The sequence below is a fragment of the Anopheles merus genome, chromosome 2R, assembly GCF_017562075.2.
Source record: "Anopheles merus strain MAF chromosome 2R, AmerM5.1, whole genome shotgun sequence".
NCBI classification, from domain to species: Eukaryota; Metazoa; Arthropoda; class Insecta; order Diptera; family Culicidae; genus Anopheles; species Anopheles merus.
The window spans coordinates 31,819,326-31,843,757 of NC_054082.1; the positions used below are offsets into that span (position 1 = coordinate 31,819,326).

Here is a 24,432-nt window from a genome sequence, read left to right on the forward strand (position 1 = left end):
ATTCGTCACGTGTGCTTTCGACACGCCAGGTGGTGGATTTCGTGTTCTGTTGTGTGTGTGTTCCTTTTGCTCGTAACGGTGGTTTGAAAGTCCCTCAAGGTATACCCAATAACGTGTGGAACGATGTTCTTTGTGATATTCGCAGGTAATTTGACCGAGTGACATAGGTACGCCGGTCGGGGAAAATGGCTAGCCAACATATTATAAATGCAGTGGTGGAAAAGCGGGTCGGTTGGAAGACCACCTCCCCCCGCCTTCATGGTAGCGCATCTTTGTTTTGGCCCCCTCCCACAGCTTTTATGCTAGCTATTAGCAATTTAAATGAGTTACGGTGTGGAAATTGGGACAGAGATTCTAACGAGACTGTCATTATGGGATCGAAAGGAAGTAAGCGAATTTCAGCGTCAGCGAAAGATGGGGTTCGTAAATATAGGGACAAAAAACGTTCTGGCTATTTTTACCAGGTCGATAAGTTTGGCCACTCCCTAACAAATATAGCAACCGCCCTTAGGTAAGCCCGTTTCACAATTTCGTGCTAAATGAGCGAACCATCTATCATGCGAGAACTCGGTCTGGTAGGTGGTGCGCTACGATAAAAACAATTAGAGACATAAGGCCCCAACAATCTGCAGCATGTGGCACGCACTGACTGGTGGGGAAAAGCATCCACTCGACATGGTGGCAGTTAGTGCACGGGTATCCCTGCGGGTGCTACCGCAGGTACAGCCAATAAGAGCGAACTTGAAACGTCAATAAGTTAAGGGCGAGGGGAGCAGGGAAGAAAAAAAAAACTAAAGCAAATAGTACAACCAAACGCAACAGCGCTAATTGTTTTTACCCTCGAAACGTACTGCTGCCACGACGTACAGCGTCACCGATGTGACCACGAGATGTATTAATTATATCTAATTGAATGTACCACCGCCAGCACTAATGCCTCCGGTGTTTGCGACTTGTCACCGACTAGAGTGTGTGTGTGTTTTTTTGTTTTGTTTGGTCAGATAATCTAGAATGATCCGAGCGATGGCAAGTAGTGAAGCTTAACGTTTGAACATCGCAGAGGCCAAGCATTGTACTTAAAACGCGCCTTGAGAAAGCATTTGGATCGATACTGTACGCTCCATTTTGGTCAATGTCGCATATTTTACTCCACTTCATACAAGTAAATAAGGAGCTTCCAAGTGCCAGCATTATGGAGCCGTTGTTAGGACCACAGCCACACGATAGCGGGGATAAGGGAATCAGCTGCTCACGCAACTGTCCTCTTATTGCAGTACTGCAAGTAGGAAGCTTGTGCCCGACTAGCAGAATTGTTTTCCACTTCAGATGGAATTATAAAACTCCCGTGCAGTCCACAAGCTGTTCCGAGTTATCCACGTCCTCAACAGATTTGAAAGCTAGAACTCTCAAACTCTCTTGTAGCATGATAGAGTCCTTCCACCAGCAATTGGATTACGATCGAAGTAAGCAGTGGAGGCGATAAAGTGTACCCATCTTTCGTACACTATCTATAGAGCCATGCTATTTTTAATGCCCCACTGCTGACACCTTGTACGAGCGTGGTCAACTGTATCTGGTTCGCGCGAATAGGCAGGGTGCGCTCGGGGAACAGTAATCATGCGATGAAGTGTGTCATCGGGCAGTATGTTTCGACGATAAGGCGGCAAGCCATCATCATCAGCAGTGCAACGCGTGAAACCGGCGGCATCTCTCCCGGGCCTAAAAAAACGGCCGGGAATTATACCTTATACATCGCCGATAAGCGCAGCGTCCCCCCGCGGCCTGTGCTGCTATCGTACAGTGACCACACGAGACCCCGGATGGATGGTGGATCGTGTTTGTTCTTGACAGTGAAAAATAATCAGCTGCAGATAATCATGCTTCAATTCGGGGGTACAACTAGTTGGCAACAGGGGGAAGCTCGTCAGTTCCTGCTGCTGGTAACATGGAAGCAGGAAGCTGCATTCGCTTGGGATGCCGTCCCTGACCAATTTTACATGCAAGCGAATGCTTCAAAGTAGATTCATCACTACGAATGCTACGATGCATGCACGAAGTACGATCAGGTCAGCCCCCCGGCTAAGTCCGGCGGTTCCGTAATGGGCGCATGCCATCGATCATTTACAGCTGGGCTAGAGTAACCATTAACGACATACACATAGCATGGGGTAAGGGCAGTGGAAGAAATCAACAAAAACTGTCGGCAGATAAGCTAATTGACATCGTGTGAGTGGGTAAAATGCCTTATCTCGCAATTGCACCTCATGCCATGAATGCAGGAGTGTGTATGTTTGTGTGTGTGAGAGAGTCTTTATTTGTTTGTATTTGTTTGTGTTAGCGAATGTTGATTCCTTTTCTCCCCTCCCGAGCGGGGGTTTCAACCGTAGGTGACTGGGACGTTCGAGCGATAGCGGAAACGGGAAAGCATCATGCGAGCAAAAAAAAACCGACAAACAAAAAACACTACGTAGAACAAACCATAGCCATACCGCACAACACGCTTCGGCCACGCTATGGTGTGATCTTGGTAGTAATGCTCGTACTACAACTGTACGGCGCACGGTCGAAAAGGCACTGGGTCTGATAGTGGACAGTTGTGCGTACTTGTCCCGATCTAACCTATCTGAGCAGAGCGTTCAAGCCTAAGGCGTGAACTTCAGATTTTGACCTATTCGGGGAGGGGTAAAAGGCTAGATTACGACTATGCCGCCCCTCTTTCCCACCCCCTCACACTAATCACTCCTGATTAGGGCAACCTGGTATCGATTCTTCAACTGGGTCCGGTCGTCAACGTGCTACGTGGGGTGGAAGGTTAGCTGCCATGCGCCAAATTCCCTCACGACACTTACCTTCGATATGCCGGGCGACAGTAAATGCGGCGAGGGACTAACTTCGTTCACCTCGTCCCGATAATTGATGAAGGGATCGTTGCTGGTGGCGTTGTGCTGATGATTGCTGCTGCCGATGGTCGTCATCGAATGCCGACGGCCGTCCACGGTCGAAACGGTGCTGGAAGCGGACGAACCGAGTCCCGACGTACCGGAGGGCGAGTTTGGATTGGACGAAATGTGGGATCTGCTCGGTGACGATGGCACGGGCGACGAGGACACGGATATGGACGACGACGACGACGACGGGGACGCGGCGGACGCACTCGAGCTTGGCGCGTAGTTGTGCTGCTGGGTTTGGCTACCGTTAATGCCCGCAATCGTGCCGGCGTTGCTGACCAGGGATGCCGCTCCGTCCACGGTTCCGGAGACGGCGGTACCGAGCGGTAAGGTGGCGACAGAGACCACGCTGAGGCTGCTGGTGAGGCTGTCGCTGGTGGACACCGGATGGACCACGATCGAGGACGCGTCTAGTCGCGTGTCTTGCGAGTCGAGCGAACACAGCTCGTCCTGTAGCAGCGTGTAGCTGTCCGGTATGATGAAGTCCTCGAACATCTCATTGAAGAAGGTGCCAGATTCTTCCAACGGAATGCATGCGTCACCCGCCGTCGGTGCCAGATGCGTTAGATCATCCGGTTCATCTTTAAGCACTAAGCGGGGGAAGAGAGAGAGGGAAAGAAAAAGGAAGATGAAATACATTAGATGTGGGTTATACATGCTGAAGCAGCGACTTGTTTGACTGCTGGCGAAAATGGATGTTCCATTTATCAGCACGAATTGATTACCCAATTTGAAGGAGGAAGCTTGGTAGTAGGGTGGTGAAGGAAGAGAATAGCATGATTGTTGGCACGATATCATCCTCGTGCTTATTAGATGCACCAAACAAAGTCAAAACAACGAGCTGTCAAAGACAGCTCGAATAGATGTAGCAAATAACACCAGATGGCGCTAGGAAACCAGAAAAGGATGAAAAGATAACCCTTTAGGCGAGACAACTAGCTGATCCAAAAATAGGGCCAATTAGAAACAAGTTCGGCAGCGGTCACAAAACAGGGTCAAACGGGGTCAAGACTGATCAGCTGTTGAAGAATAGGTGCCATTGAGACAGTTAGTTGCGAATTATCTACGAGAGAAAACAGACTAATTTTTAAACTGTGCGGCGAAAATTTATAATACGCGAGCGCCAGTTCTAAGAAGGTCTAAAACGCAATTCAAATAAATACATTGTTACCAGGCGTAACAACATTTAAAAATTAGTGCGACATTCAACATTCGTTTAGATATTTTCTTCGAAATTAAAATCCGTACCAGTGTGCGTCGCGATGAGTACCGGGATTAATCGTGATGGCTGCGAGCGACATAATACCGTAAATATGGTGCCGTGCAATAAATGCTATGAGTGGTACAAATACGTGTGTGTCGGCATCACCGCGAGAGATGAATCCCATACAAGGAGGTGCGATTTGTGTGTGAAGAAGAGGGTAAAGTGCGAAGCGAAGGAGAAGAGGTGTCTAGTAACCCCAATGGAAGCCATCGCGAAGACGAGGAAGCCGGCTGAAAGCTGCGACGGCGAAAAAATAGCCAAAAGAGCAGCATATAGCGAGGGCGACGCCTCGGCGTATAAGAAGCTATCCACGGGGGAACAGGTACCCACATCGATCCCAGCTGCAAAAATGCCCCATACCACAAACGTATCAAAAAAGGCGACAATGCAAGCGGCACTGGCACGACTGATCGAAGTGCAGCGATTAGAAAAGGAGTTAGCTCTAAAAGAGTTCGATATCAAAATGGCCAGTCTGAATCTTAAACAGACAAAGATCCAGCTTCAGCTCGAAAAAGAGAGACGAGCGAATCGATCTGTGAACCATTCACGGATCACACAGCGGCAGCAGCTGCAGCAGCAGCCGCAACAACAGCTGCAGCAGCAGCCGCAACAACAGCTGCAGCAGCAGCCGCAGCAACAGCCGAAGCAGCAGCAGCAGCAGCAGCAGCAGCAGCAGCAGCCGCAGCAACAGCCGCAGCAGCCGCAGCAACAGCCGCAGCAGCCGCAACAGCCGCAGCAGCAGCAGCAGCAGCAGCATCATCAGCATCAGCAACATCAACACCATTGTAAGATAGCAGTGAACGTTAGTGAAGCTGATGAGAAAGTGTGCATCGGAACGGTACCAGCAAATCCTGAGGCATTAGCAACCGTGGAACCGATAGTTTGTACCAGACAACATGCGTCGGCGCAGCCGGCCTTCCAACTACAAAACTGTTCTGTAGCCAAAGCACACGCGCAGCTAGACTGCGAATCGCGGGACAACGCGCTCCCTGGTGAGACGGTCCAATCTGGAGGAGCAGAACCGTTGACGATGTATGCGTTGAGATCCACGGTACTGAGGGTACCATTCCGCATGGTGTCTATCACAAATCATCGAGGACACCAAGGCATCGACACACAACGCACCCTGGACGAAAGGCCAGCGACAACGCTGGTGCCATCTGAACTGGCACAACGTGCTGGTGTAGCCGGTAAGCCAGTACCACCAGAGATGAGCTGGATGGTTGGCGTGACGAGAGATGGTTCGAGCATGAGGGAAACTAGATCGGCGAGGGCGGCGGGAAGCGACAACAGGCAATGCGAGTTTGCCAACACTCGTAGCAACATAAAGCTAAGTTTGCCACCTGAAGGACTTTTCTTCGCCTCATTAACAAAAACTTTTGCTCACTTTCAGGGACTGTCGATTCCGCCGTTCCTGAAAGGGGAGTCGAAGTTGATGACCGGAACACTACGCACCGATCTGGCAGCACCACCCGAGATAGGCAGATCCAGTATTCCGGCAACCGATAGAAGCCGGTCGAAATGGTCGGTCTACAGTTCCGGCAACTCTGCTGTGGCCACATTCCGTAGGAAGCTTATATGGAGCTTCACCAATAGCGTACAATTCCTGTGCACAACGAAGCTAAAAGAAAAAAATGCGCAAGTTAGTGAACACACACATACACTCACCGACATAAACAGAAGTAGGGTTATGTCTACACCATGCGCGTTGCGAGACAGGTGTACAGGCCGGGCGTATCTGTGGTTTCGCATCCAACAGACAATCGGGAGAGGAAAACGGAAAAAACTAACACCGTATGGAGATAAGAGAAAGTTGATTGAAGGATTGATCGTGTGGAAACGTAGGCGAAGTCGTATCCGTGTGCAATTCATAAAGCACAAAAAACACTTGCAGCGCGGACGTAGGCTATACACGCAAGACAGTTCCTATGACATGATCATGATAGCGAGCTGGCCGGATATAAATGAAGACTATCGCGAGTTATTAAGGCTAATATTCACAGTAGGATGTAGGATGTATCGTACTGATTTTAAGCAAATCCTTCCTTTATAAGGATTTACGGGGTGGAGTGTTGGCACGATATCATCCTCGTGCTTATTAGATGCACCAAACAAAGTCAAAACAACGAGCTGTCAAAGACAGCTCGAATAGATGTAGCAAATAACACCAGATGGCGCTAGGAAACCAGAAAAGGATGAAAAGATAACCCTTTAGGCGAGACAACTAGCTGATCCAAAAATAGGGCCAATTAGAAACAAGTTCGGCAGCGGTCACAAAACAGGGTCAAACGGGGTCAAGACTGATCAGCTGTTGAAGAATAGGTGCCATTGAGACAGTTAGTTGCGAATTATCTACGAGAGAAAACAGACTAATTTTTAAACTGTGCGGCGAAAATTTATAATACGCGAGCGCCAGTTCTAAGAAGGTCTAAAACGCAATTCAAATAAATACATTGTTACCAGGCGTAACAACAATGATAATAGAAAAAAAAAACTCATTGCGGAAATGCAATGGAAAAACAAGGGGCTTTCAGATCATGTTTGAGTAAAAGACATTTATTAATGTGGATATTTAGAAGTTCGGGGCGGAATAGTATTAAAGTTTGGTAGAATCCACGAAAGGAATAACATTTTTGTGGGTCAAAGTTTGTACCTCGCGTCCGACCTTACCAGGACACCATAGCACTTACAAGATTATGAACCGTGGATTAGTGGTGTATATAATATTAAATAATATAAAATTTCATTAAAGTAAAGCCCTTGCCATGCTACCAAATGTTGCAGCAGTTAACGTTCAAGAGTACTTTACCCCTGCAGATTCGACGGAAGAGGAAGCTTTCCCTTAATAGCATTATCGCTGGGCGGTTCTGGGAGGCGAAATTATGCGTATAAAGGAAGCTGTTGGGGTAGATTTGCATTACAAAACCACTAAACATCTGAACATCGTGGAGCTTTAAGCAGCTTTAGGGCAACTGAGGAACGATCTTTCGGGGAACCGGTCTGCTTTGCATGAGACGTTTACGATGCAGAGTGAGCATTGTGAATTTGCCAGCATGAACCTTCGCACAGTCGACACATCGGCTAGGGCGAACAATTTCGAACGCTTACTGAACTTTTTCCTCCATCACTCACGTTTTCAGGATTTCAGAAACAAAACAAAAATGACTGAAATGGGTGTTGGTTGGTTTTTTTTATGGACTAGTTATTTCGCTATTTCGGAACCATCGCGTAGAGCAAAACAAACGGCAAAGCACAAGCAACGCTCTGCTCTGGATTGATTGCTCTCATGCACTGGGCAATGTGTTTTGGTTGGTGATTTGGTTAGATGCTTTACCTACGTGCTTCGCCCAAAAACGCCATGCGCCATAGCTGGCACGAAATGTCAGAATGTTGCTGCGTGATCATGAACACGAAAAGCGCCACCATCACCGCCACACAGCTGATGATCGTTCGAGATAACACGACCGACCGCTAAGTGAGCGAGACATGAAGAACAAAAAGCGCCCCCAAAAATCGTCAAACCACAGGAGGAGAAGCACGGTAAACACGTGCGCTAGTAGCAGCCCGACCGGTAGCAGTACACAGTAACGTGAAGTCGTCCACTATCCTCTTCCAAATCACACACGCACTACCCACCCAGCCAACCAGAGTAGGCTGGGTCATATCACACGGGAGAGGTTGTGAATAAAAATGAAGCTTTCAAGAATTGCTTCACCCGTCGTCAATGGCCCAGGACGCTCGGTTGGGGGTGTGCGGGAGCAATTTAAGCGGGTTTCGTGCCGGACGCACTTTTGCACCGGCACTGGGGGTTGAATTTTGATTTGAATATTCAAATTACATGATTATTTCGGTGTTTAAGGGTGTCCGGGGACCCAAGGGGGGGTCGCTACCCTCACGTGTCACGTGCCACGAGATGTTCCGGGATTGTGCGTCCTTGTTTCCCTTGGCACGCCGCCGCGCTACTATTTCCGCCTCGGCTCGGAAACGTAACCGTAACGGAAGCACCGCTACACACAGCCAATGAATATGTCTATGTGTATGTGTGTGTGTGTGTGTAGTCCGCAATCTCCTCCGGGGGTTTGCGCGGCCTAACGAAGTAGCCGAAACACTTGCGGGCAGCTCCATCCCCTCCTCTTCTCTCTCTCTGATGGATAGCTGTCCGCCGTGGTATGGTGGGTGGAATAGGGCGGCCTTTTGACAACGGCCCGTGGAAAGTTGTCAGAAGAAGGCAAACATCGCAAATCGAATTTGTTATGTCACAACAAGCGGGCGTGTTTTGGGCCGAGCGATTTGTTTGACACCCTGAGGTGAGGTGATGTGTGCGCCTATGTCAAAGGGGGACCCCGGCCAGCAGTACGGTTGCGTGCGAACTGTAACAGTTTCGGGCCCCACACGGCTTGCACCACCACTGATTGGACAATCCGAGTGAGTGCGGGAAGCATGGTGCGTAAAATTGGACCTTCCTTAGCCATTGTTTATCGCCGTGCAGTGTGTGCTAATAAGACTCATCATCATCTACACGACCATTCACCCAAGCTTGCGCGCCAGCAGGGCTTACTTTTTGGGGGAAGTGCAGACGACAGTAGGGGACGTGCCATGAAGTTTTTCAGCACACTTTACCTTAATTTGCTTCACAAAAAGGTAAAAAAGGCTTTACTTGCGCACGTTGCTCGCACCCCTCGCACAAGGGGGCTAACGTGGAAGCTGAGAATAAGCTATGAAGCACTTTTGCACCCTCTTGTCCCCATCAATGTCAATACAATACTCTGCTGCGGTCGTGGTAGGATCAACACCGAAGCGTTCGGAGCCCATCGGAAAAGCTCAACTTCTCAGTACATAGGCACAACGCACCAAGAGTACGTGAAGGTACGCGGGAAAAAAGCCACACGCAGCGGCACTACCGTAGCAAATTGGTGCGCTGGGGAAAAGCGTATAATGGAGGAAGATATAAAAAATAATGGTGTGATATGAAAATGAGGGGTACGTAGGAAAAATAAAACCGTGGCTGGCGATGCTGGGGTAGAATCCTGCATAAAGCACACACACACACTTTACCCATCGAGCCAGGGTTTGGGCGAGATCTTTGCACGGGGCAGAACCAGAGCCGTGTGCTGCTTTTGATATTGAATCTGAACCACGCGCCGTAAATCGTTTCGGGGGTAGAATATTTATGTGGGACTATGTTTTGGAGGTTTGTGCAGAGTGCTTCTTTTTTTTCTGTTGTTGCGACCACTCTCTCTATTCCGCACCGCAATGAAGGACCTCTCCAGCCGGAGGATCGAGTAGAGAGTGGAATATTTATTTGTCCTTTTTTTCGACAGCGGTGCGACGGGAAGGAAAACACGTGAAATTGAATGCTACCGCGGACACACTGCCGGCTAGTTGGGGTTGCGGGATGCAGGAATGCTGGATATGCTTTTGGGTCAGAATACTTTCCAAGAGTAATGAAAAAAGAAGAAGAAGAAGAAGAAGAAGAAGCACCAAATACCGATTGAGGTTCATTTTCATGTAAATGTAAACGACAAATAAATTCTAAATTTAGGGCGCCCGGAATGTTGTGACACAGCTCTCGCACTCTCGCTCTTTCCCTTTCTTTGCCGTTAATTTCGCAGCCTACGGGACATGGGACAATGTGAGTAAAGATTCTGGACAAAAAAAAAGAAAGGAAGTAAGGAAAAGTTAACCATGTGATCAACGGTTTTTGAAGAACCCTTGACGGGTTGCGCGAGGATAAATTACGGACGGATGAAGGATGATGCATGTCCCACCACTCGAGGGTTCATTCATTAGTCATTCTCTAAGTTTTGCCCGTACCCTTCGGCGGCGGGGAAGCGCCAGAAAAATCGTAAGCGTTTAGGGGGCTGAAGAGCTGCACAAACACTACTACTTTCAATCCTTTTTATTTGCCATCTCTGGGCTCTCTGTCTCGGAAGGTTCGGATAAAGTCCTCGGAAGGCGGCTGGTCGTGCGGAGCACCCGGTGGATCAGGAAGCGCGGGTCGACAAATTTATCACAGGGAAAAATGCTCAACTCACTCGAGACATCACTATATGGCTCCCCTCGTAGTTCCACTGTCTCGGTATGTGCCCATCGACCGAGTGTCTGCCTTATTCTAATGATGTAAAATATTACAGACGAGCTGCATCAACGGGTGTTAGAGGTAGGTGCCGGAAGATAAGGGTCGTTCGCAGGCTCAATAAACGGGGCCGAATATTCACTCGAGCACGATAAGCTCGAGAAATGAGATGAAGTTTTAAGATCGCTCGATAACGGGGCACGGGCGAGCGGGTCAGCTTGAACAGGGGGCAAAACCATTTCAAAGTAGGGTTTTCTTTTTCCACTTTCGGTGCCATGTTTTGTAGGGCTAAAAAGCACGGAAATGGCTTCTTTAAACCCCCAGCGAAAAGGGGTTGTTTGATAACAGTGTCGCATCGTTTACTGATGCGTTCTTCAAAAGTAATGATAGTAGGATTATAAAGATTAGGTGGCAGTATGGGAAGAGACCAACATGATGTACAATAAAGACTGAAGGAAGAGAAAAACGGGTAAAAGGATACCCGTTCAATTTTATGAGATTCAAATACACGTGGTAAGGAGTGTGTATGTGTGTTAGATATCTGCAAGAATTGATTGAAAGCCTATTACATTTCTTGCAGTGAGAGTAAGAGAACCGAATCCAACTGTCCACACCAAAGTGTACTTTCAGGGACACTGGAGTTTGGGGATAGGATGTGAACAATAGGAGCAATCAAAGAAAAGGTCCCAATTGTATTGCTCTGCAGCCCGCCTGAGTACGTCGTTTTACTAGGCCCCTTAGGCTAGTGTAGTGTGTCCAGCTGCAGAGTGTGTTGAACACATCAGCCGTTCCAATATCAAGCAACGCTGCCCGTAATAAATGGGTTAGGAAATTGGATAGCGTCTACTGTAACATCGCATTGCTGCTGCTGCTGCTGCTGCTAACCCCCGGCTGGGATTGGGATAAATTTTCCGACACCGGGCAATCTAGGTCAGTGGGGGAGTGGTGTGTACAGCGGATCTAACCAAACCAACCGAAGGAACGTTGGGTGTGTGCGAACTTTCGATGAGCTGAGCGTGGTAAGCAATACTCTAGCTGATAGCTGATATTTGCTCCCTCTCATGCTCTCTTTAACTCTTCGTTTCGCTTTTACTCTTCGCTTCATCCATGCACAATTGCCGTGGTCACATGCCCTGCAGTGTGAACATATACCACACCAGAGCGAAAACGAAACCACACACACACACACACTCCCGGACGAGGACGAACTACTAGCCACGCATATAACACTACTACCGCAGCGAAGGATTAACTTCAGTCCTACACAGTAGCCAATTCGTAGTCAAGTCGCTGACAACGTTCACGTTCACTTTTTCGCTCTCCCGCAACCTAACGGCAGGATGGATGGTGTTGTTTTGTGCCAGCCTAGCTAAAATGTACCATCGCGCTATAGGAAGGACGACGTCCTGGGTAAAACGCAGTTATGCTTTCATCACGTGGTACCCAGTTTTCGTCGAGCTGGTGTGGCCCTCCTGTGTCGGGGTGCACTTTAACACTCCACAGCTACACGCCGCCCCATCAAGCGGCGGTGGTAGAGAAAGTGATAAGAAAAATCGCACCGAGCAGTAGCGGCACCGGAGGCTTTTGCTACGCGCAGTAGCCCCTGCGAACGAACGACGCCTGCCCATCATCGTTTTAGCTCATTAAATGGAAACAGGAGCGGCCTCCTCCCGGGAGCCGTAACTTCAAGACTTTGGCTGTTCGCTTAGTGTTTTGGCAGTAGGGCGTAGGCAACGGAGCAAAGGGAAAAAGGGGAACCCATAATCGTAGACGGACTTGGCGCTTAAAGTAAGGCGGAAAAAGAGCCGAGCGAAGAGCGATGGGAAAACTTGAAGGGAAATCCTTCCGAAAAACCGCTTCACTGTCACAGCGGGAATACGGAAGACGTTCGTTCCTGGAAAGCGCTGGTGATGGTGAATTTGTAGTGCCTTGCAAAGTAAGTCGGGGGGCATTTCGCTAAAGCTGAGCCGTCGTTTTGGGGAAAAACTGGTGTGAGAGACTTAAGGGATAGGAAGGAAGCTTTAGAAGGGTGGTGCGTGGTAACCAATTCGTGCTGAAAATTTATTGCCGGAAAAATGATCCGCCATCGTAACAGAGAGACAGAGAGAGCATCGATGGGCGGAAATGTTTCCAGCTGAAAGCGGATGAAATAACACACGGCGCTGTAATACTTACTGGTCAATCCAGGCTCTTCCTCGGAGAACATCAAGAATCCCTTATTCATATCTTCCGTCCTGGGGGCGAAGATTTTTTCCGTGGCGTGCTGTGGCTTGCTGCCACTGGGTCCAGCAGTAGTCCCGCCAATACCAGCACCAACCGGTGGTGGAGGAAGCGTTACGAACAGCTTCGCTGTAACGGACTGTGGTGCACCCCAGCCGGTTGGTTTGTTAACCGCACGTGCCTTGTCGGCGGTCCCGGAAGCACCGGTTCCCGGCGGGAGGCTGGTAAAGATGGAAGCGGTAACCGACACGGGACGGCTGGCCGTTGATGCTGCCGGTTTCGGCGGCACCGTAGCTGGTACGGTGTTCAGCTCGCGCAGGGCGCGACTGTGCAGCGGCACCGATTGCTCGCCGGACACTACCGTCGGAGTATCGTTCTTCACGCACAACAACACCTTGTCACCAACACTTGCGAGGAGCTCGTCGTTGCCGCTGTTCTGATCAGCACCGATGTTGGCGACGAGCTTAACGCACGGAACAACGGTTGGCTCCGCGAGATTTGAACGCGGCGGGATTGCGATTGTTTCTTCTGCCTTCACTTCCTCCACTAGTCCAGCGCGCTGGGCGACGGCAGCAGCGATTGGCACACCGGTCTTCACTGCTGGTTCTACTGACAGTAACTGATCGTTGCTGTTGCTGCTGCTGCTACACACGACACTATGATTACTATTGCTTTCGGCACACTTGTCTGGTTCTTGGGACAATAGTTGCTGGCGTGCTTCCAGTTGTGCGCACGACAAAATTTCATCTTTGTTTTCCACACCACTGTAAAATTGACAGGTTGACGATACGATAATTATTTAGCGATGATCGTTGACAGATCGGTGGAAGAGTCTTTTTTCCACCGGAAAATGTCCTTTCGCCCCGTTTTTCGCTATCTCACATTTTCGTTCTTTCACTTTTTGTATTTGTTTGGAATTCTATAACACGAGATTTACAACATCAAATCTCGCGAGTGGAGTTAAACAGTTTGATACTATATTCACGAAAAGTAACGGCAGGAAATATATAACACTAGAAAGCGCAGCTCAAAATGTGTGAAAGAAATATTTTAAATAAAACGTCCATGGACAGGATAATTCCTATACACGTTCTCCCTCCCTTTACCTCGCAAGACAAACAAACAACAAATCTGTATTGCAAATCACGTACACAACACCGGACTATCGTTTCTCTGTTGGCCGTAAACCTTGGTCAGCTGAGCGCTGAAACCAGCAAACCGCATACGCGCGGATTTTGCAAAATGAGACGAATATAGCACCCGCAGAAATCTCTAGATGATACGACCGTTTGTGTACAGCGCGGAGACGCAGCCGAACTACACACAGAAAAACGTGTCGAAAAATGAAAACGTCACCTTTCTCCCCTTGCCCCGGAGCGCACGGGCCTTTCTCGCCCAAAGCAACGCAAACGGTTACGGGACGCGCCTTTCGGTTCCAAACAACCACCAAACGGCACAATGATAGCAGCAGTAGTAGCGGCCATTGCCATCGGTGTCCTTCACCGTGAATATTTTCTCGTAACGCCACGCGCCCGGGGTAGGAGCGGGATGATGGGTACGCGCAAAGATGATCGCGGCCGGTGGTGAGAATGCAAAATTTTGAAAACATCAAAATAGCAAAGCAAGAAAAGGAAAACGGCAAAAAGATCGGCAACGCACGCTCCAACAGCGTGTGTCCGTCGTGGACCTATAGGATGAATGGGGTGTTTCTGGGCGGAATAAGGGAACGAACTGGGCATTGGCGAAGGAAAGGAAACACTGTCGATGTGAAGTGGAAAATTCGCCTTTCGGCCACGCTACCACGGGAACAGCAACAGGCATAACAACGGCAACAACTGGCTACTGGCTTTCGGAACAGGTCAGTGGGTCCCTGGGAGAATAGTGCGCGGGTTGGTGCTTTGTGTGTATGTACGCGTATGGTTGTTGTTACTTGATTTCATTTTGTTTTATGCCAGCCGAACCGGTTTGTGTGATCGCCAACAATCGTACCATAATACGGATAAATTGTAGTAAACAACACTTTTGACCAAACATTGACCCCAAACTAAATGTGCTGCTACTATCGATTGAAATTATTGACTGATGATCATATCGATAATATATAGTTTGCTACATTTCTTCTCTTGGTGGATGCTGTATTTTGCTACGCTTATTAGCATCACATCGATGCCATCTGTATCAGGGTGGTTTTTCCCCCATCGTCTGCAACCAGTTTGTTTCACTGGCATTTTAAAATATACGTCTTCACCAGGGCACCTTCTTTTTTTGCCTTCTCTCTCTCTCTCGTAATTTCACGTATGCATTTCCTCCTCGTGATCGTTCTTTCATTGGGCAGAGCTATTTATAAAAATGTTTGTGCGTGTTTTTCGTGTTGGACGTTTTTTGTAGCTCTTCAACATTTTACTGATCGATGCAGAGAGAAGGACTAGAGTGTGTACCCATCGCCCAGCTCTCAAGTGCCTTTTTTGTTGCTATTCACTTTACTTCATAATACCAACAGCAAAAAAAGCCCAATAGCAAATTAATCTAACCATAACCGAATGACATGACGAACAATAAATGTAGTTTTTGTCCCATGTGTTCTGTAAAATGTAGTAAAAAACAAATGTGCCGCTCAAGTGACGTTAAAAGGCATACGGTCTGTTGGTGTTAACCGTATGCTTACCTCCAGTGCATGATTACCGATTATTTAGAGGTCATAAGGCTACGGAATATGTTTCACAAATTGCAAATCATTCACCAGGGTAGATGAAACGATAAAGCAAAGGCTCTCCATTCTTACCACCGATCGTGCAAGATTCGTGAATAGATTTTGCAGTGTCAGAGAAATTTGTAGCTCCTGTAACAACCGGTCAGTCCCTCGATAGTGCATAAGGTGGTCTCTTTCGTGCGGCGCAGCTTGATGATACTGATAAGTCTGACGAATTGATTATTTGTAAACAAAATCTGATCAGATAATATTTACAACACGAAGTTCGTACATTTGCAACACGTACGTCATTCTGACGTTTGTTCACTAGTCTCACTCAAAAACAAGTGTGGCTTGACGCGTTTTAGCTAAGCAATAGTGTTAGTATTGGTAGTAGTAGTAGTAGGAGTAGTAGTAGTAAAAAAACTCTACTGTCTAAAGACGGAAGTCATGGTAGGTGCACTATTTGGCCTTGGTTTAAGGATTTTCTTGGCTCCCACCAATCACTTTGTAAGACGTAGTGTATGGTGTGTATCGCGTCATTGGCACCCTTTTAACTCTCTCTCTCCCTCTCTCATGGATGCAGAACGGACCCTCGCGTGTCGATGGCGATCGCACTTTACCTTTAGCAGCGAAATTACAGCCATTGCAGTCCGCATGCAGTTCAATGTCGCAGACGATTTTTTGGTTGGGCGGGTGTTGTGTCGCGCTTGCTGGCCCTTGCAAGCGCAAACCTTTGCATTGGTCAAGCGGCGTTTCTTTCTTCGCTTGACCCACGACTCGGTAGCCCTGGGGAAGGAGCACGCGCGCGCGTGAATGCAGAAGGTGGATAAGCTTTTCTAATTTTAAAACGATCGGTACAATGCACAAGCGATCGGTTGCGTGCAGCAGCCCCGATGGGTGCATTTTGCAGGAAAAAAACACCCCGCTGCAGAAGGAGAAACAAAACATCGACAAACACATGGTTTAGGTGATGTAAGCGCAAAGGGTAAAAGCTTTCCTTTTTTTCACTTATAGCGTGGCCGGTAGTTGGTACATGTACCATAAATTCAAACATTTTATGAACAACATATTTGATGAAACTCCTGTTCAAAAAGGATTTGCCTGTTTATTTGCGCCAAAAGCTAACATCGCAACATATTTTGTCCGCTGATCTGCGCAGTGTACGGTCATCAAACAAGTAGTAATTGTTCTAGCTATCATCCGATACTGGAATCTCTTCCGAGCACGTGCCACACGTAGCGAATTGCAGCGAGGGCGCATTGAATCACACACCAGCAAGCTCTTGCAATTCCGTCGCCATTCAACCCAGCTTCGTGTACCTCCACCATGGAAGAACCTGCTTCAAACCGTGCTTCCGAACATACGGATGACGTTGTCGCGCACTGGACGCGCCCACGGACCTCGTCGACACGAGGAGATGAGAGCTGAAAATTGCCTCGCTGGAAGCTAAAATAAAGTACCCACTTCTCACTCGTGCCCCATGTGTCCATTGATTGCGTAAAAAAGGGGAAGATGCGGAACGAAGCGATGGCTCGGCGCACACACAAACACACACATACAATAAAGTGGAGAGCAATCGTTAGAATAAATAGACGACGCTCTGTTTGCGCGATCATTCTCTTAACGTGAATTCGCCACTGTGCTTGGTCTTGCCGGAGGTATCAGGTAAGGGGTGCACCGCACATGAGCGATGGAAGAAGAAAACCAACATCAACAACAAAAGAAATTTCAAACGCAATGCCGTCAATGAGACTACGGCGGTTGAGAGCGAATATTGTGGTGAGGGATGGAGGGTAGCATCGGGGGGCAGGAGATATCTCCACCCCATACTTCACAGTCTTATAAGATAGCAAAACTGAACGGTCATCTGTGTGTTTGTGTGTAAAAAAGCTCAGAAATGCACACGACAGTGTGCAACGGAAACAAACAAATGACAACATCGCGGCGGTAGGTTCCTTCATGTGATAAGGCATCACCCCATTGCACGAGTCCCATTTGTCGCTAAATTTAGTATGTTCTGCGTTAACGACCCATCGATAGTGCACACATACGGAGCAAGCAGATTTCAAATGCTGTTGAACTTTATCTAAAAGTTATCAATTAACGACATGCTGTTACTTAAAAGATTTGTTTATTACTTTATTACCGTGAAAATAGAAACGTTGATTTTTAAGTCTATCCTTCGTTAAGTGGCATTATCGTCTTTCAACGTTTGCTGCCTACCACCCAGGACCTTAAACGCACCGTGTTTTCAACGACCAATCTAAGCAAAGATGTCGATGATCAGTCAACTCACAACAAAACGTTCGGAGGAGAGCAGCATGTAGGTACAAGAAGTGGACGCTTGCCGTAATCTTTCACTCCATCCCCGGTGCTAAGGAAAGTTTTGTACAGGCCTTGCATGCGGACGGGGTCAGATCACCTTCTGCACCATCCCCGGTGCGTGGCCCCACAGACGAAGGGTCAGCAAAGTTATCAACGTTGTAGCAATCTTTATTCTTCCCTCGGTTCTCGGTTTATTCTTCCCACACCGACACACCACCCATTGATTCTGCTCAATTTACTTCTCCTCGGCCCGTTCGCTACGGTTCATCATTCGCCAGATTTGTGTGTAGGCTTGCCGTATTGGCTGGCGAAACGCAGGTCGCACCCCGGACAGGCGACAACAACAAGCGGGCACCAATAATGCGGGTTGGTGTACAAGTGGACGAATTGTTGCCGTGCACGAGGAAGGCAATGGAAGCGATTCGAACGACAACATGCCGGCATGCCGAACCTCGGGAGCAGTACAGAAACAATTGAACGCAGCAGCGCAGGTTCAAGAAATGTGCAGCGGAATGTTAAAAGCAAGCAAAAAAGAAAGGAAAAAGAACGCACGCACACATCAAACAATCTTAATGCGTTCCAAACCGGATATGTCAATATTTTTTCAGGCCACCGAGAAGTAGAGCAGCACATTGAAAGTAATTTCGTTTTTTTTTTTATTTCACTCTGTTCTGCAAAACGAAAGTGAATAATTTACGATGGTGAAAACAATTCCACGATCGAACCATTTTGGCCAGCAGGACTCGTGCACCACACGCGCAGATTTTGCGTCCGCCCGTTTTAAGCCCATCAATCTCTTGCGGGGCTGCGGAAAGTTCAGCCGGAAAATTGTCTGTGGCTTCCGATCGGTTGCCGCACGATGACTATGGGCGTCAGCACAACATTGGCTACGGTTCTGGGAAAGCGTTTGCAGAATAATATTGTTCCACGATTCGATAGAGCGGCGGCGGTTTGGGCGTTTGATTTATGGAAAACCATAATAGCGACCCGTGACAGTTGTTGGCACGTGTCTGATGAGAATTTGAAGTGCTGTTCAAAGCAAAGCGTCCGCCATCTGTAGGTGACGTTTCTCGCTTTTCAATATTCGTATCCGCTGGCAGGTACATCCGTTCGCGAGTACTGGAGGGCATGGAAATAGCCGAAAGCGCTCCCGAAATCGTCCTAGGGTGCATACGGCCACGGGGTAGCGACGAACGCAGGTGCCGGGGCTCCTCTGGTTGATTAGGCAAAGGTTTTGGGCAGCGATAAACTTAATCTGTAAGGCAGTAAATTTTCTTACGGTTGATTACAGCGCGCGCGCGTTTGGTGCGTTGATTAAAACCGAACGCAAGCGGGAACGAGAAAATGCTGCTCGCATACCCATTGCCAATGGTCGTGGGAGAAAACAGAACTACATTTGCTTCCAAAACTTATCAGCTTTTACGAAAAACTTCAATCTGTTATCATCCCCGAAAAGCCAACGATGTCCCAATTGTTTGTGTGTGTGTGTGTGTGTTTTCTACCCGCAGCAACCCGGCATGTATCGTGCGTCTATAGTCCACATTACATCGTTACTGAAACGGAAACCCACACCGACACGCACACGGGTTACCAAGACCCCAAATGCCAGCAACGGGCTGGCTCTCGCTGGCAAGACGAAATTAACAAACGACCCGAGAACGACGTAACTCGCAATGATTGAATTAAAATCACGCTACGGGATGACGGGCCAATCGTCGTCGCCAGAAGCTCACTTTCCCTCATTCCTCCTTTCTCTCTCTATTCTCTTGCCACAAACAACTTTGCACGCGTCTTGATCTTGGGAAGAAGTTGGAAACGTTGTTCTGGAAATTGTTTTTTTTTTTCTGCCCCGGTTTGGGTCGTCCCGCTTTTCGAATCGCGTTCGCAATAGAGATATTGATAGCGAGCGTGTTGTTGGTGCTATTTGTGGGCCTACAATCAAACCATCGCACCACAGCACCACCAGGTCTATGAAACGCCATCTAATCAATAGAGCGGCGCTAGCAAAAAAGCAGCACTAACACTCCGCAAAGAAAGCATACAGCATACTCTCGCTTCGTTACACCCGTTCGTTAATACACATACACACACACAGATACACAGCACAAATCAAGCAAGCTTTATGGTCAACGGTCACTTTTACTTTATTAACTCTAACGCGTTTAAAGATCTAATGCGCACCAAAGGACTTTTAGGTGTGCAACCCTGGTGCAGCAATGCAGCAGCATTTGCCAGCAGCAACAGACCAAAAATAGGCATTCGCTTCATCGTGAATTGCGCGCGCGAGAAGGGCAACAGAAGCGGCGAAGCAGCGAAGAGAAAAATTGGAACTAAATTGGAAACCCCAACAACGTCGTCACTAATTAGACGGTGTGTAGAGCGCATTTGGAACAGGGATTTGCAAGCAGGCCGCCAAACAAACCGCATAATCACTGGTACACACGAATCAAATCCGGCAATGGTGTTTGATCGGGCTGGCTCATGTCGTTCAATACGGGGAGGCTCGAAGGAATCCGGTTCCTCATGGCTTGTGATTACATTGCACAGAGAAAAAAAAACCCCTTACATACACACCGTATCACACAACCGTCCTAGACGTAACATGAGACAGGCACAACCGACAGAACCGATCAGAAACGCGCCGTTAGCATGTGTGTGTGTGCTTTTTTTGTCGATGGACGTAATCTATTTCGGGTGTTGCAAACGCTAGATGCAAACTGCATCCACCTTCTTCAACGGCAGCAGCAGCGGCGTGCATCTCTCGCTCGTTGGTGGTGGTGAGTTTCTTTTCGACTGTGACCAGTTCCATTTTTTGTTCCTCTTTCTACTAGTTCTAGTTCACTCGCTACGAAAGGTACACCCTTGTCCATCGTGGTTCCAGATTCTTAGTTCTTCCAATCTTTAGCTTGTATAAAATTGAACCAAACACAAAGGTGCAGCAACCCACACGTAACAGATGATGATGGGTGGGCGGCTAATGGATTACGTAAATGGTTTCTAACATTCTTCTTCTACTACACACGCTGGTGTTCAGTGCACGTTCACTCTTCTACACGTGATCGATCACAATCGCTACGCTGGTGTTTTGTAAAATTGTTTTCCTGTTTCCGTATTGAATTGCGACCAGCTACACCAAAACATTGAGCTGACTACTTGAACCACTGGTCGGTTATTGCTTATTTTTTGTTCTTCTCTCTCATCAATATCATATTATACACATTTTCGTTGACTCAAGTACCAATCAAGTGTTGGTTAGCGATTATCACCTGCCCTGTTCATTATCACCTCACCATCATAACGGTCCCACCCACAACAGCACCTCATCACACACTCACCCAGAAGTGTGCTCGGTTATGTTTACCCCCATTTTCCTTCCCCCTGTCAAGTAGGGGTGAAGCAAATGTGCAAACAGTGTTTTTTTGCTTGCATATATCGTTTATATTTGCAATTGATCGTTCTCACCATTCACTGTTATAACAAAAGTCTATCACACGCCTTTGACACGTTTTTATCGACTTGAGATCGCTTATTATCGATCAAATAAGAGTTTTTTTGATCGCGCGTGTGTGTGTTAACGATTCTGAACACATTTGCGACCCTGTTAAAAACAAAATGTTTGCTTCATTTTTCAACGGAGATAACACAAAGAAGCGATAGTACACTGCACGCTGCGCACTTGCATAAGCGCGGTTCGGCCACCGCAAGTTGCTGCTTTTGTTCTTAGTTTTTCATCTTCCACGCCATTACATAATGCACGAAACGGGCGCGCGCGTGAGATGCATGTCGTAGCAGATTAATTAATGTGTTTTGCCCGGCTGCATCTTTGGCTTTGGCTGCAGCATACGTCAAACCGATCCGTTCAAACCTGTCACATAAGGCTGCACGTTTTGGGGTGGATAGTAGTAGCGGGATATTCAACACTGAAGCGAATTACGCTTTTTCTTCTTCTCCTTCTATCGTTCTTAGTTGCAATAAAACACTGGTTGAAAATGGTTCCAACCATCGCACACTCGCACAATGTACAAAGTGAACTAAACATTTTCACCCATGTTTATCTTTCCACCCCGTAAACCAGCGATCGTTTGCATGTTCAATTCGTCTGCACACACATATGCACGCCAAAAACCGGTACCGAAACACTGACAGATTTGCCGAAAGCAATGATGACGAGGATGAAAACAATCGGTAGATCTGTCATCGCCACATTGCATCGGAGTTGTTTTTTTTGTTGCTGTTCGTTTTGCACCGTACCCCATTCCCATTAAACGAACGGAAGAGCTAACAGACGGGGCAAACACAGGCCGTAATGAAGATAATAATGGGAGCGGCTTTCGCGGTGCATAAACCTCCACAGGGCATGGACGGTGTAGGGGACACACACACACAGCTACATAAAAATTGATTTACACAGACCGAAGAGGGAGAGAAAGAATGTGAAAACGGTGAGATAGCGCCATTTTTAGGGTCCGAAAAAAAAATCACACACCAGCATGAATAACCCGGGACGGGAAAAGTATTGGCGAAGCAAGATTCATAAACGAAACGCACCATCGAGCAAAGAAGAACCTCCGGTAACCACCGTGGACTTTCCTCTAAAGGGGCGATGAAGACGACGACGACGACGACGGACGGAAGGACTGTTCCGAAGCCATCATGTTTCACGTTTACTGATGCTTCTTCTCGCGTTTCGCTAGATATGCTGCTGTCGAGCTGCGGCGGCGGTAACGAAGGTTGTCGTTTTTGCAATTCACGTATGCCATACGAAATTATTCGCGACAACGAAAAGCCGGAACGTAGGCAACTGCACCACTGTCAAAAGCTCGTTGCGCCGCTGCTCAATCGCGAAATTCGGAGCGTAGCAGCCGCGACAGATTGCACATCACCGGGCGGCGTGGGGTGGGTGGGTAGGGAACCCGCCGTTAATTTGCCGGGAAAGTGAGTGAGATTTTGTAAGGTTGCAAGACGGAAAAGAACGCGTTAAAATGAAAGAGCAACGCACGAATAGGCACAGACATACACAGACACTCACGCGCGATGTGGAATTACGTACGTAACGCACGCACGCACGCACGTAAAACCGAAATCGAAGAAAGTCCGGATTGGCCCGGAAAACAGTGTAAAGAACGGTAGAGCCCCACGACTTGCTCTGACTGCGGCGCGATTTTGACTGAGCCCGAGTGTCGACCGGATCCGATAGATTCGCTCCACCAACATAGCCGCGACGGCAAGGTTCGTGTGTATGCTGTCCCGACCAGCGCGCACACACCAGCTCAGCAGCGCGAGCGAGCGAGAGCTGTATGTTGTTGTAACGTTGCGTTGCCTCCAACGAGTGGGCGCGAGCGCAGGAAGGGCGCGCGCGGCAGTGGACAATCGTGTGCCGAGAGCGATACACACAGCAGCAGCAGCACGCACACCAGCCTAGCAAAGCCCTGCTGCGATATGTTTGCGTTGTCGCCTGAGCGGCGCGATGATAGCGGCCACGCTGGGAACGAAGGGACGTTAGACGTGGCGTGGACAAGGGTGCAGCATCACTCTTCGCTGCGAGCCCGTGCGTTTACGAGAGCGAGCTCCAAAACAAATGCAATCCGAGGAAGCATGTTTTGTAGCAAACCGCGGTACACACGGTGGTGTGTGCAACGTTTGCGCTTGCTCGTGAAGCTGTGCCCGCTCTGTGTCGTGCGACACCCGAAGATTGCTCCAAATATCTCGGGGCTCTCCTTCTTTGGTTGCCGCAGCCTCTGCGCCGTCCCTGACTGCTGGCTTTTTGCGTGTGTGTTTTATTGATATCCTCCCGTCTAGGACCCGTCTGCCGCGTGCAGTTTGGGTGCTCTTCCTGCGCACGGGGAGTAGGCTGGTAAGCGGAACCCCATCCCCACCATCAGCAACAACACAACCGGCTCAAGCTACACGACGACTCTCGGTGTCGTCATCAAGCTGGCCGGTTCGGAGCTGGTTGCTGGTATTGGTTATGCTATTGCACACCGGATGGCAGTTATGTCGTCATTATTTCTCTTCGGACGCACCACCGTACCTTCGTGGTGCGTGTTTATGGGAGGAGAGTTTGCACGGGCTTACACACATTCGTCAATCGGGCCCTCCATTTCGTCATTATTCTCTAGATCAGGTTTCGTTCCCTTTCTATCTATGGCTATCGTCTTTCCAATTGTGTTCGAAATGGAAGATAGCAGCAAAAACACTCTCTGATGCCAACTACATAAATGTAACGCAAAACTCTTCGGATGATCAGGTCATAAACAAAAAAATCTTTTTGTTTGATAAGTTGCCTGAAACGGTTTTTTGTTGTTGTAATCAGTTGGTTCTTTATGTACTTATAGGACAGTCTCTCGCATGCCTTGCGTTTCGTACAACCCTTGGAATACTCGATTCAGTGTTTCGCTCTTTTAAATATCTCTCCTGCCCGTCGGTTTCTTACGTCTGCAACAATGTTGACTGGGGAACGCTGGTCCCTATCCCGCTACACAAAGTCTCTTTTTCGGCTCGGTGGTTTAATCTAGCACATCCCGACTGATACTGCTCTCAGAAATAGGCAAACATAGCGTGAAAAGATCCCAACCCCGAGAGCTACAAATTGACAGACTTCCCAGCGATATAATGATCGCTTTTTTGTTTCACTGCAACCAAACCGGGAACAACGAGGAAAAGTTTACACTGCATAGAAAAATCGACCCGGTTTCACTTTCTAGCACACACAGTGTTTGCAGCCGCCGCTCAGAGAGGCAGGCGCAAACCTGCAAGAAACTCAGTGGAGAAACGTTCGCCGCAAAGTTTCTTCCCGGGTGTGGATCCAGCCAGATTCACTCTCACTTTGGAGCTAGTGAAACTTGGTTTTCGGGTTGCGGGACTTGGGCTGCGTATGCGGGATACTCCTTTTTTCTAGCTTCCCTTG

The 24,432-nt window shown here is 48.3% G+C and overlaps 1 protein-coding gene and 1 long non-coding RNA gene across 3 annotated transcripts in view; both read right to left on the bottom strand.

Annotated features, from left to right (window-relative positions):
- Window positions 1-24,432, bottom strand: part of LOC121588302 (protein similar-like) — a 121,890-nt gene that overhangs the window by 17,504 nt on the left and 79,954 nt on the right. For both annotated transcript variants that reach the window (XM_041906061.1, XM_041906060.1), the window contains exons 7-8: window positions 12,464-13,272; window positions 2,850-3,538 (exon numbers count right to left, since the gene is read on the bottom strand). In XM_041906061.1, the coding sequence (XP_041761995.1) occupies window positions 2,850-3,538; window positions 12,464-13,272 (1,498 nt within the window). The remainder of the gene's footprint in view (window positions 1-2,849; window positions 3,539-12,463; window positions 13,273-24,432) is intronic.
- On the bottom strand, window positions 13,279-22,640 carry LOC121588306. Its single transcript, XR_006004173.1, has 3 exons — window positions 22,555-22,640; window positions 22,074-22,356; window positions 13,279-13,483 (listed from the first exon to the last, which is right to left on the bottom strand). It is a non-coding gene; the product is annotated as an uncharacterized LOC121588306 (long non-coding RNA).